Below are 12,046 nucleotides of genomic sequence, written 5' to 3'. Positions count from 1 at the left end.
ATTCGTCCACAAAGTGAAAATACCAAAATACCCCTTTGTAATATCTAAAAACAAAACAGCTGGCTCGCCAGTTCATCTGGACGGTATCCAGAATACTGGACGGCGTCCCAGCCTTCTGAGAAAACAGGATCTTACAGGTAATATACATTTCTAATTTTTAAATCGTTGTAATAATTTTTTTTTAACTAATATGAGACCAGTAAACACTTTAGACAAACTTATATCATGTGTTAGCTTTCAGTTTTTATATTGCTCTATGCGCAATGAACCTTGCTTTATCGCCTGTTGTGTCGTCATGTTGTAAATATATATCGTGCAGTGTTTTCATTTCTTGTGATAGCCGGTGATCTTATACTTGTATTAGCTTATTGGACAAAAGCTGGCCTGATCCACATTTTTGTAGTCTAATATGTTTTCGTGAGAAGAGGTTTCATTTGTGTTTACAATGTTTGGTTCACAGTGGCAAACATTCATGGTTGACACTGTTATGCATTATTGAGAAGTGGGCCTAAATTAATTGGTCATTTTGTATGTCTGCTAATCTTTTGTAAATATCTAGATCTCGTCATCTTATGTTTGGTTGAGATGTGTTGGATTAAAGATATATATTGGATCACCATGGACTATATGTATCATGCTAGTTAGTAGTTATGAATACATAATCCCTTATGATATAAGAAGGTTGTTGGAAATGGTTTTAAATGCTAATCAGTTAATCATTGTAGACCAGTAGACGCGGATGAGGCTTTTACGTGGAGAGGGGGAGTACTTTTTACTCTGATGTACGCAGCCTAATCGAGTTATTCGTGACTGTTTTCGACCATTTCCCTTGCCTAACTAGTAGGTGTCCTAAACCTACTTATTTATGGTGTCAACTTCCTAACGTCAAAGCTTAATCAGTCTTTTTAGAAACTGCAGGGTACTTTTGTCTTTTACATTAAGGGTATGTGGCAAACTTGTATTACATTGTCCATTGATGATAAATTGATAAAAATTATCTTTCATCATGTGGATTCATTTTGAATATACATACTTAATGACCATTTGTATATCTTTTCAAAATATATCATTCATTATCGTTTGTTTTTATCGGTTAAATGATCGTGGAAACGAATATTAAACCACAAACCTTCATATATTTGTTGCATGTGTCTAACTAATAAACCACCATCCCATCCCAGATATCCCAGATAACATTAATATTAAAATTGCTTTTATATCAAAGGGTCATCGGCTTATTATTATGGCTTATTAATACCGAGATAATCAATCAGTGGTTGATTAACCCTAGATTCTATGTTTCCTCTTCTTCAAATATTAGGTCAGTCGGCTAATTTTCGTGGCGCCTTTGTACGTTTGATTAATATATACTTGCATACTATATAGTTATCTGTATAGTTGGTCAATACATAGTTGTTTGTATAGGATCGCTTTTCTTGTTTTCTTTTCATCTTTCTCGTTGTACAAATTTCGGGTTTTCAATGAATTGATTGCTTAAAAAAAAGTCTCATTTTAATTCCGTGAAAATCATTTGCAACTAGAAATACGAAAAGTAAATATTGAACTGTTAAGGTCAACTTATTATTAACCCTTACATACTAAAAGTTGTGTGAAACGTCGTCGTTTCAGTTAAATCGGATTGTCGTTTTGAGCTTGCGTTCACATTACAAACGGTCCCTCAACTTCAACCATATTTACACAATGACCCCTCAATTTTACACTTTTTCAGGAGTAAAAAGTGTAAATATATAATTTTATTTGTTGTGGGAAACGTCGTCGTTTCAGTTAAATCGGATTGTCGTTTTGAGTTTGCGTTCACATTACAAACGGTCCCTCAACTTCAACCATATTTACACAATGACCCCTCAATTTTACACTTTTTCATGAGTAAAAAGTGTAAATATATAATTTTATTAAAATAAAAGAAACTAATTTCACCCGAATTTATAACGGGTCATATCTTCTCATTTTTCAGAGACCACCGTTCAACTCGAAAATATCTTAGGAACCCAACGGGACTAACTATACGCGAAACGGACACTTCTCAAAAAAACGCTAAACACAATGACAACCCGTATCTTCCCGTTCGCCACGAGTTAAATTTTTTCGACGGCAGCGTCAGACTCGAAATAATTTTATGAACAAAACGAAACTAACCACGTCCAAAACGGACACTTTTTAACAAAAGCTAAACACAACGACAACCCGTACCTTTCTGTTCGCCGGGAGTTGAATTTTTCCGACAGTATCGTTACACTCAAAAAATTTTATTGAACAAAACAAAACTAACTATGTTCGAAACAGATAATTTTTAAAAAAACGCTTAACACAACACATGGACCGTGTTTTTCTCTGTAAATACACAACGCTACGTTAAATATGAATACGCAAGCCGAAAGCCCCTCACTAACGCGCTTGCTTGTCTTTCTGGACTAGTTAATATTAACATTAACATTAACATTTCCAACAAAATAAAATACCAAAAGTCCTTTTCTAAAGAAGCAAAAAAAGCCCTAATATCTCTCCGCCGTTCGGAATCCACTCTCGCCGTCCGCTACCGTCCGCCACTGTCCGCTACCGTAGTACACTACTTCAAGTACAAACGTGCTCACTCATATATCACTAAAAGCTAGTACAAAATATATTTCTTATTTCAATTATTTCTATAATGTAAACATTTTAATTTAATTATAATTTGTTTGAATATTAGCTAAACAGTTCCTTAATTTCCGGTTAGTTGTGGAGATTATTACTATAAAATGGAACCGAAATTTGCTACAATACTTTGTTATTGGGGTGGGGGAATTTGTAATGGAGAAGAAGGTGTATCATATAACATACCTCCAACCAAAGCTATAAAAGTTCAATTTGGAATACAATTTCAACAACTTATTGAAAAATTACATTCTGCTACTTCAATTGATAAGCAGAAGTATCGTATCAATATAGTTTGTAGATATCCTTCTGTTGTTGGAAAATTTATGAGATACGTTGCTCTGCCGATTAAAGATGATGATGATGTTGAGATCATGTTTGATGCGCTTGATTTACACCCTGAGTTAAGTAATATTGATTTATATTTAGAGGTTGATGATGTTATTGGATCGAAACGTTTTACCGAGGTGCCGTTTAGGTATGATTATTATTGTTTGTTTTAGTTGTTAATGTTAGTGTGTGTTTGGGAATTGGGATTGCATTTTCTAAGTGCTTATCTGCTTTTAAAACAGGTGTCAAGATGGGTATTTTTTAAGTATTCATTTTTTTTGTAAAATTAGCAGATAAATATTTTAAAGAAGAGTGTTTGAATTTACTTATCTACTGTTAAAGTAAGCAGATAAACGCTTGAATTAGCAATCCCAAACACTCGTTATGTTTTCTACTGAAATTGTTCTGTACATTACTTGCAGAAATCAAGATACGTTTTCGATTGAAAATGAGGCTTCATGGCTTAATTTGAGATCTGTTAATGCTGCATCAAATGTGATTGAAAATGCTTCCAACACAATTTCGCAAACTGATCATGTGAACAATGCAAGTAGTAGTGAGTTTAATACAGGTGATGTGATCGAAGTAGAAAAAAATCAGGCACTGTATGTAAATGAAGATGAAGTTGTTAATGACGTTCAAGTACCTTCTTCTTTTACTAGACTACAGAAAGAGAACATTGATATGGCAACTGCTGATAGTGAGAATGTGTCACGTTTTAAAAAAGAAAATGAATTAACCAAGGAGTTGGGAAAAAAATCGTTTAAGGATAAGAAAGAGCTTATTAGAGCTATCAAGTTATATAGCATCAAGAACCGTATACAGTATGAGGTGGTTGAAACGTGCCCAACTATTTGAAAAATTAGATGCAAGTTGTATTCAGAATCGGGTTGCAAGTGGCAAGTTCGTGCATGTAAACGTAAACGTAGTGGAGATTTTGAAATAACAAAGTACACTGGTCCACATACTTGTCTAGACTATATGATTGGTCATGACCATGCAAATTTAGATGCAAGTTTGATTGCTCAAGAAACTGAACATATTATAAAGGAGGAACCGTCTATAAGTATTCCGGCTTTAAGAGCTAAGATAATTGATAGATTAGGGTATAATGTTTCGTACATGAAGGTTTGGGCTGGAAAACAGAAGGCAATGAAACATATTTTTGGGAATGAAACGTTAAGGATGAAAGCTGGAATGAGTGTTAAAGAAGGAAAATTAACAATCCTTTGTGGAATTTGTAGAGGAAGTGGTCATAATAAGAAAACGTGTCCTTTTAGGTCCCGATGAAGGCATGATGATCCCTAACTACCTTATTAAAAAGGTAATATATTTCTATTATATAAAGCGTTAATTACTTTTATTTAACTAATATGAAACCGATAATTACTTTAAACACTCTTATATTAAATGTTAGCTTTTAGTTTTACTTTGTTTATGGGTGGTGCAAATAGTGGTGCTCTATTTTTCTATGTACAATGAACCTTGTTTCATTGCCTATTGTGTCATTATGTTCTAAGTATAAATCCTGCAATATTTTCATTTTACGAGAAGAAGTTTCCTTTGCACTGTCTTTACTTACACAATTTTTTTTTGTGTTTTTTGTTTTTACAGTGTTTGGTTCATAGTGGCTAACATTCATGGTGGACACTGTTATGCATCAATGAAATGTGGGCCTTATATTAACTGGTTATTTTGTATGTCTGCCATTCTTGTAAATATCCAGATGTAGTAATCTCATATTTTGTGGCGATGTGTTGGATTAGACATACATTGGAGCACCATGGACTATCTGTATTATGCTAATTAGTTGTTATGAAGAGATGATCTTTTATGAAGTTAATAGTGGAGATGGTCTTAATTTCTAATCGGTTAATTGTTGTAGACCAGTAGATGTCCAAAACCCACTTATTATGCTAGTTAGCTTAATTAGTCGTTTTTAAGAAACTGCAGGGTCTTGTACTTTACATTTGGGTATAGGAGCAAACTTGTACTCCGTACTAGACTGTTGAATTGATATGATCTGCCTTTCATTCTGTGGTTTCATTTTGACTGTATACATTGAGAAGCTAAGAGTGACGTGTTCATCCTGTTGGTAGTTTGGTTGAACTTAAATATTTTCCACTCGTAGTTAATCGGAAAATAGTTGGCGAATTAAATTATTAGTGTTAATTAAGTTAGAACATCACTCATGTAATAGCTTTGTTACATGTTTCATTCTCTCGCATCTTTTACTGGTTTCAATAAACGATTGCTGAAACCATTTTTGTGGAGGTAGTAGTATAATTGTAGATTTCCTTTAATGTTTTAAAAATTTCTTACATTCCGTGCTTTCATTGACTACGATTGAATTCAAGTGCTATATCATTATGTGAATCTTTGAATATAATACAAGTTTACATGATTTAGATCTGAGGCTTTGTGTTCATCATATTCATATCGTTTTCATCCTTGTTCTTCATTGTTTATCATCATAAACCGAACCAAAAAACAAATCGAAGCTGAAATCTACGCTTTTCACTATCAAACTCGATCAATATATCAAAAAAATAAGAAATGACTAAAGTTATCTGAATATTTACATTTTTAGTCATAAAAAGGAGGTTGAAAAAACAACCCAAAAAATTATCACATCACAACATAAAATATATAAAATAAATAAAACAAATTAAGCAGCAACATCCAATTGTAACGGCTTTGGTTGAGCCATGGTTCTTCTCTTCCACAAATTAATCTCTGTTTTAGGCTCTGATTTCACTCTTCCAACCCTAATTAAATCCTCACAAAATCCTTTATTTCTCGTCATCACCGGAGCAGACGAAGGAACCGTAATCTCTTCATCATCGGTATCATAATTTCGGTGACTGTTGTCCAACGGTACAACTTGTGTTGTCCAATCAAAACTCGAAAATGCATCTCTCCCACTAGAGAATTTCTTCATTGTGTTCAAACATGGAGCCTTTGATACATTCATCTTGGTGGTGGACTCGTTTATCTTGTTATCACACTGTTTTCGATTACTGCAACCGAAAATGCTACGAAACCCTGCTTTTTTCTTAGTCTTAACTACTAGTGGATCAACCTTTTCTTGATAGTCCTGATTGTTGTAAGATCTTAATGGGGTGACGACACCGTTCGTGAAATAGGGGTTCGGCTAATGGGTAGTATTTTTTTGTTGGCTCCAACGAGTTTTCGGTAGTAGTTACACTTGACTTGGCCCATGCAAGAGACTCTTGGAGAAGTGGGCTTAAATTTAAGTTTGGAAGTTGAGTTGTTCTTATTTTTTCGGAGATTATTTTCGGGTGAAATTATGGTAATGGAGAAACCGAGTCCAAGATTGGTTCTTTGTAGTTTTTCCAGTGATTTTCGATCTTTGACTGGGCTGTAAATTGAAAGGTTTTGGAATGAAAATGATGTTGCTCTTGGTAGAAATTTCAAGATTTTGCTCATCGACTTTGATGATGATGTCTTTTGTAATTCCATTTTCTACTATAAATTGTTCACAGTATATATAACTATGTTGAATCTAAAATGATTAATGATTTTTAGACACTTGAATCAATGTGTATATATACATGATGATGATACATATGGTGTTTTTGAGGAAATAGGGAGGAAGAGAGGTGGAGGAGAGATCTAAATTTGTGGTCAAGTGGAGGTTGTTATGTCTAATTAATCCTATTCAAATCATGGTATATTAGTTTAATCAGCTAGACTCTTACGTAGTAACATATTACGTTGATTAATTTATATTTATATATTTATATTTATGTACGTGTCGCGTAATTAGTTCTATAACTACTAAAGTATATGGAGTGTCCCATAAAAAAGACAAATTTTATGATCAAGCTTATAGCAGTATGAAACTTCGGTGTTGCATGGTGTTCATGACTAGAGTTAAAACAAAAGAAAACAAAAATACGAGGTAGCAACCCTATTTGACTTGCAACTACACCATTGTTTCAATGCTAAGTACGGAATAACATATTTTTAGTTTAGATATTAGCATTAGCATATTAACTATTAGACATAACTTATGAATAGTATCAGGGGTATTTTCGTCTTTTCACCTTAACTATTAGAACATATTAACTATTAGACATAACTTATGAATAGTATCAGGGGTATTTTCGTCTTTTCACCTTAACTATTAGACAACTTATGAATCTACTAGACAAATGTAACAACCCAACCCGTATTAAAACCGGCCCATAAAAATTTTTCCTTTTAATACGCGTTAAATAACACTTTAGGTCCCAATTGTGTTTCCATAAACATCTTTAATACAATAGAAGGTTTAATAAACCTTAAAACATTTAATACATTAGTTAATTGTTCAAACGTACATACACGACCCGACTAGTTTAGTTTCCAACCAAAACCGAGCATGGTGATTTGGGACCCAAATCCTAATCGAATACAAAAGCAAGATCTTCTAAGCAACCTAGCCAAGATCTCTAATCCCCAAGTTTACCCGAGCCGCCAAGCATGCGATCCTATAAAAATAGCAACAACGAGAGGGTAAGCTAACGCTTAGTGAATGATAATATACTACATACATATATATGTATAAAATGGACACGCCACACAAATATCAAATACCGCATACCGAAACATCCATGTATAAGGCAACTACACTAAGCATACTGTACTATCTCTAAGCAACAAGCTAAAGATATCAACAAAGTATAAGTTCACCAACGACGATGTGAACAACGCCAATAAGCTACACCCGGAGGGTTAGCTACAACACAACATTACATTAATATATATATAACAATATAAAACGAATAAGGTTAACCCCTTAACCCATTACCGAATACCAAACGCCACAATGAAGATTGGCCGAACTACACGAGCCTTAGTAATCCTAACCCACACGAGATTACTGAAATGTCCCGTTCTTATTGATTAAAAACGTTCCATATTAATTGATTTCGTTGCGAGGTTTTGACCTCTATATGAGACGTTTTTCAAAGACTGCATTCATTTTTAAAACAAACCATAACCTTTATTTCATAAATAAAGGTTTAAAAAGCTTTACGTAGATTATCAAATAATGATAATCTAAAATATCCTGTTTACACACGACCATTACATAATGGTTTACAATACAAATATGTTACATCGAAATCAGTTTCTTAAATGCAGTTTTTACACAATATCATACAAACATGGACTCCAAATCTTGTCCTTATTTTAGTATGCAACAGCGGAAGCTCTTAGTATTCACCTGAGAATAAACATGCTTTAAACGTCAACAAAAATGTTGGTGAGTTATAGGTTTAACCTATATATATCAAATCGTAACAATAGACCACAAGATTTCATATTTCAATACACATCCCATACATAGAGATAAAATCATTCATATGGTGAACACCTGGTAACCGACATTAACAAGATGCATATATATAAGAATATCCCCATCATTCCGGGACACCCTTCGGATATGATATAAATTTCGAAGTACTAAAGCATCCGGTACTTTGGATGGGGTTTGTTAGGCCCAATAGATCTATCTTTAGGATTCGCGTCAATTAGGGTGTCTGTTCCCTAATTCTTAGATTACCAGACTTAATAAAAAGGGGCATATTCGATTTCGATAATTCAACCATAGAATGTAGTTTCACGTACTTGTGTCTATTTTGTAAATCATTTATAAAACCTGCATGTATTCTCATCCCAAAAATATTAGATTTTAAAAGTGGGACTATAACTCACTTTCACAGATTTTTACTTCGTCGGGAAGTAAGACTTGGCCACTGGTTGATTCACGAACCTATAACAATATATACATATATATCAAAGTATGTTCAAAATATATTTACAACACTTTTAATATATTTTGATGTTTTAATTTTATTAAGTCAGCTGTCCTCGTTAGTAACCTACAACTAGTTGTCCACAGTTAGATGTACAGAAATAAATCGATAAATATTATCTTGAATCAATCCACGACCCAGTGTATACGTATCTCAGTATTGATCACAACTCAAACTATATATATTTTGGAATCAACCTCAACCCTGTATAGCTTACTCCAACATTCACATATAGAGTGTCTATAGTTGTTCCGAAATATATATAGATGTGTTGACATGATAGGTCGAAACATTGTATACGTATCTATGGTATCTCAAGATTACATAATATACAATACAAGTTGATTAAGTTATGGTTGGAATAGATTTGTTACCAATTTTCACATAGCTAAAATGAGAAAAATTATCCAATCTTGTTTTACCCATAACTTCTTCATTTTAAATCCGTTTTGAGTGAATCAAATTGCTATGGTTTCATATTGAACTCTATTTTATGAATCTAAACAGAAAAAATATAGGTTTATAGTCGGAAAAATAAGTTACAAGTCATTTTTATAAAGGTAGTCATTTCAGTCGAAAGAACGACGTCTAGATGACCATTTTAGAAAACATACTTCCACTTTGAGTTTAACCATAATTTTTGGATATAGTTTCATGTTCATAATAAAAATCATTTTCTCAGAATAACAACTTTTAAATCAAAGTTTATCATAGTTTTTAATTAACTAACCCAAAACAGCCCGCGGTGTTACTACGACGGCGTAAATTCGGTTTTACAGTGTTTTTCGTGTTTCCAGATTTTAAATCATTAAGTTAGCATATCATATAGATATAGAACATGTGTTTAGTTGATTTTAAAAGTCAAGTTAGAAGGATTAACTTTTGTTTGCGAACAAGTTTAGAATTAACTAAACTATGTTCTAGTGATTACAAGTTTAAACCTTCGAATAAGATAGCTTTATATGTATAAATTGAATGATGTTATGAACATCATTACTACCTTAAGTTCCCTGGATAAACCTACTGGAAAAGAAAAAAATGGATCTAGCTTCAACGGATCCTTGGATGGCTCGAAGTTCTTGAAGCAGAATCATGACACGAAAACAAGTTCAAGTAAGATCATCACTTGAAATAAGATTGTTATAGTTATAGAAATTGAACCAAAGTTTGAATATGATTATTACCTTGTATTAGAATAATAACCTACTGTAAGAAACAAAGATTTCTTGAGGTTGGATGATCACCTTACAAGATTGGAAGTGAGCTAGCAAACTTGAAAGTATTCTTGATTTTATGTAACTAGAACTTGTAGAATTTATGAAGAACACTTAGAACTTGAAGATAGAACTTGAGAGAGATCAATTAGATGAAGAAAATTGAAGAATGAAAGTGTTTGTAGGTGTTTTTGGTCGTTGGTGTATGGATTAGATATAAAGGATATGTAATTTTGTTTTCATGCAAATAAGTCATGAATGATTACTCATATTTTTGTAATTTTATGAGATATTTCATGCTAGTTGCCAAATGATGGTTCCCACATGTGTTAGGTGACTCACATGGGCTGCTAAGAGCTGATCATTGGAGTGTATATACCAATAGTATATACATCTAAAAGCTGTGTATTGTACGAGTACGAATACGGGTGCATACGAGTAGAATTGTTGATGAAACTGAACGAGGATGTAATTGTAAGCATTTTTGTTAATTAGATGTATTTTGATAAGTGTATGGAAGTCTTTCAAAAGTGTATAAATACATATTAAAACACTACATGTATATACATTTTAACTGAGTCATTAAGTCATCGTTAGTCGTTACATGTAAGTGTTGTTTTGAAACCTTTAGGTTAACGATCTTGTTAAATGTTGTTAACCCAATGTTTATAATATCAAATGAGATTTTAAATTATTATATTATCATGCTATTATCATGTATGAATATCTCTTAGTATGATATATATACATTAAATGTCTTTACAACGATAATCGTTACATATAAATCTCGTTTAAAAATCATTAAGTTAGTAGTCTTGTTTTTACATATGTAGTTCATTGTTAATATACTTAATGATATGTTTACTTATCATAATATCATGTTAACTATATATATATATATCCATATATATATGTCATCATATAGTTTTTACAAGTTTTAACGTTCGTGAATCACCGGTCAACTTGGGTGGTCAATTGTCTATATGAAACCTATTTCAATTAATCAAGTCTTAACAAGTTTGATTGCTTAACATGTTGGAAACATTTAATCATGTAAATATCAATCTCAATTAATATATATAATCATGGAAAAGTTCGGGTCACTACAGTACCTACCCGTTAAATAAATTTCGTCCCGAAATTTTAAGTTGTTGAAGGTGTTGACGAATCTTCTGAAAATAGATGCGGGTATTTCTTCTTCATCTGATCTTCACGTTCCCAGGTGAACTCGGGTCCTCTACGAGCATTCCATCGAACCTTAACAATTGGTATCTTGTTTTGTTTAAGTCTTTTAACCTCACGATCCATTATTTCGACGGGTTCTTCGATGAATTGAAGTTTTTCGTTGATTTGGATTTCATCTAACGGAATAGTGAGATCTTCTTTAGCAAAAAATTTCTTCAAATTCGAGACGTGAAAAGTGTTATGTACAGCTGCGAGTTGTTGAGGTAACTCAAGTCGGTAAGCTACTGGTCCGACACAATCAATAATCTTGAATGGTCCAATATACCTTGGATTTAATTTCCCTCGTTTACCAAATCGAACAACGCCTTTCCAAGGTGCAACTTTAAGCATGACCATCTCGCCAATTTCAAATTCTATATCTTTTCTTTTAATGTCAGCGTAGCTCTTTTGTGACTTTGGGCGGTTTTCAACCGTTGTTGAATTTGGATGATCTTCTCGGTAGTTTCTTGTATTATCTCCGGACCCGTAATCTGTCTATCCCCCACTTCACTCCAACAAATCGGAGACCTGCACTTTCTACCATAAAGTGCTTCAAATGGCGCCATCTCAATGCTTGAATGGTAGCTGTTGTTGTAGGAAAATTCTGCTAACGGTAGATGTCGATCCCAACTGTTTCCGAAATCAATAACACATGCTCGTAGCATGTCTTCAAGCGTTTGTATTGTCCTTTCGCTCTGCCCATCAGTTTGTGGATGATAGGCAGTACTCATGTCTAGACGAGTTCCTAATGCTTACTGTAATGTCTGCCAGAATCTTGAAATAAATCTGCCATCCCTA

The 12,046-nt window shown here is 33.2% G+C and overlaps 1 protein-coding gene and 1 pseudogene across 1 annotated transcript; one reads left to right on the top strand and one right to left on the bottom strand.

Annotated features, from left to right (window-relative positions):
* Positions 1–2,501: 2,501 nt before the first annotated feature.
* Positions 2,502–4,768, top strand: LOC139843762 (uncharacterized). Its single transcript, XM_071833910.1, has 3 exons — positions 2,502–3,133; positions 3,408–4,309; positions 4,600–4,768. Exons 1-2 carry the CDS (start codon positions 2,760–2,762, stop codon positions 3,841–3,843), a joined length of 810 nt encoding a protein of 269 aa, XP_071690011.1. The 5' UTR covers positions 2,502–2,759; the 3' UTR covers positions 3,844–4,309; positions 4,600–4,768.
* An 885-nt stretch (positions 4,769–5,653) lies between these two features.
* On the bottom strand, positions 5,654–6,468 carry LOC139840609 (uncharacterized protein At1g76070-like; annotated as a pseudogene).
* Positions 6,469–12,046: the final 5,578 nt, after the last annotated feature.

This window comes from Rutidosis leptorrhynchoides, chromosome 4 (assembly GCF_046630445.1).
Source record: "Rutidosis leptorrhynchoides isolate AG116_Rl617_1_P2 chromosome 4, CSIRO_AGI_Rlap_v1, whole genome shotgun sequence".
NCBI lineage: Eukaryota > Viridiplantae > Streptophyta > Magnoliopsida > Asterales > Asteraceae > Rutidosis > Rutidosis leptorrhynchoides.
The sequence above is the reverse complement of the archived record's forward strand: the minus strand, read 5'-3'. Positions and strand labels throughout refer to the sequence as shown.

Coding starts and splice junctions, on each gene's coding strand:
- LOC139843762 (XM_071833910.1), top strand. CDS start 2,760: ATGGAACCGAAATTTGCTACAATACTTTGTTATTGGGGTGGGGGAATT. Junction 3,134..3,407: donor TTTACCGAGGTGCCGTTTAG/GTATGATTATTA, acceptor CATTACTTGCAG/AAATCAAGATACGTTTTCGA.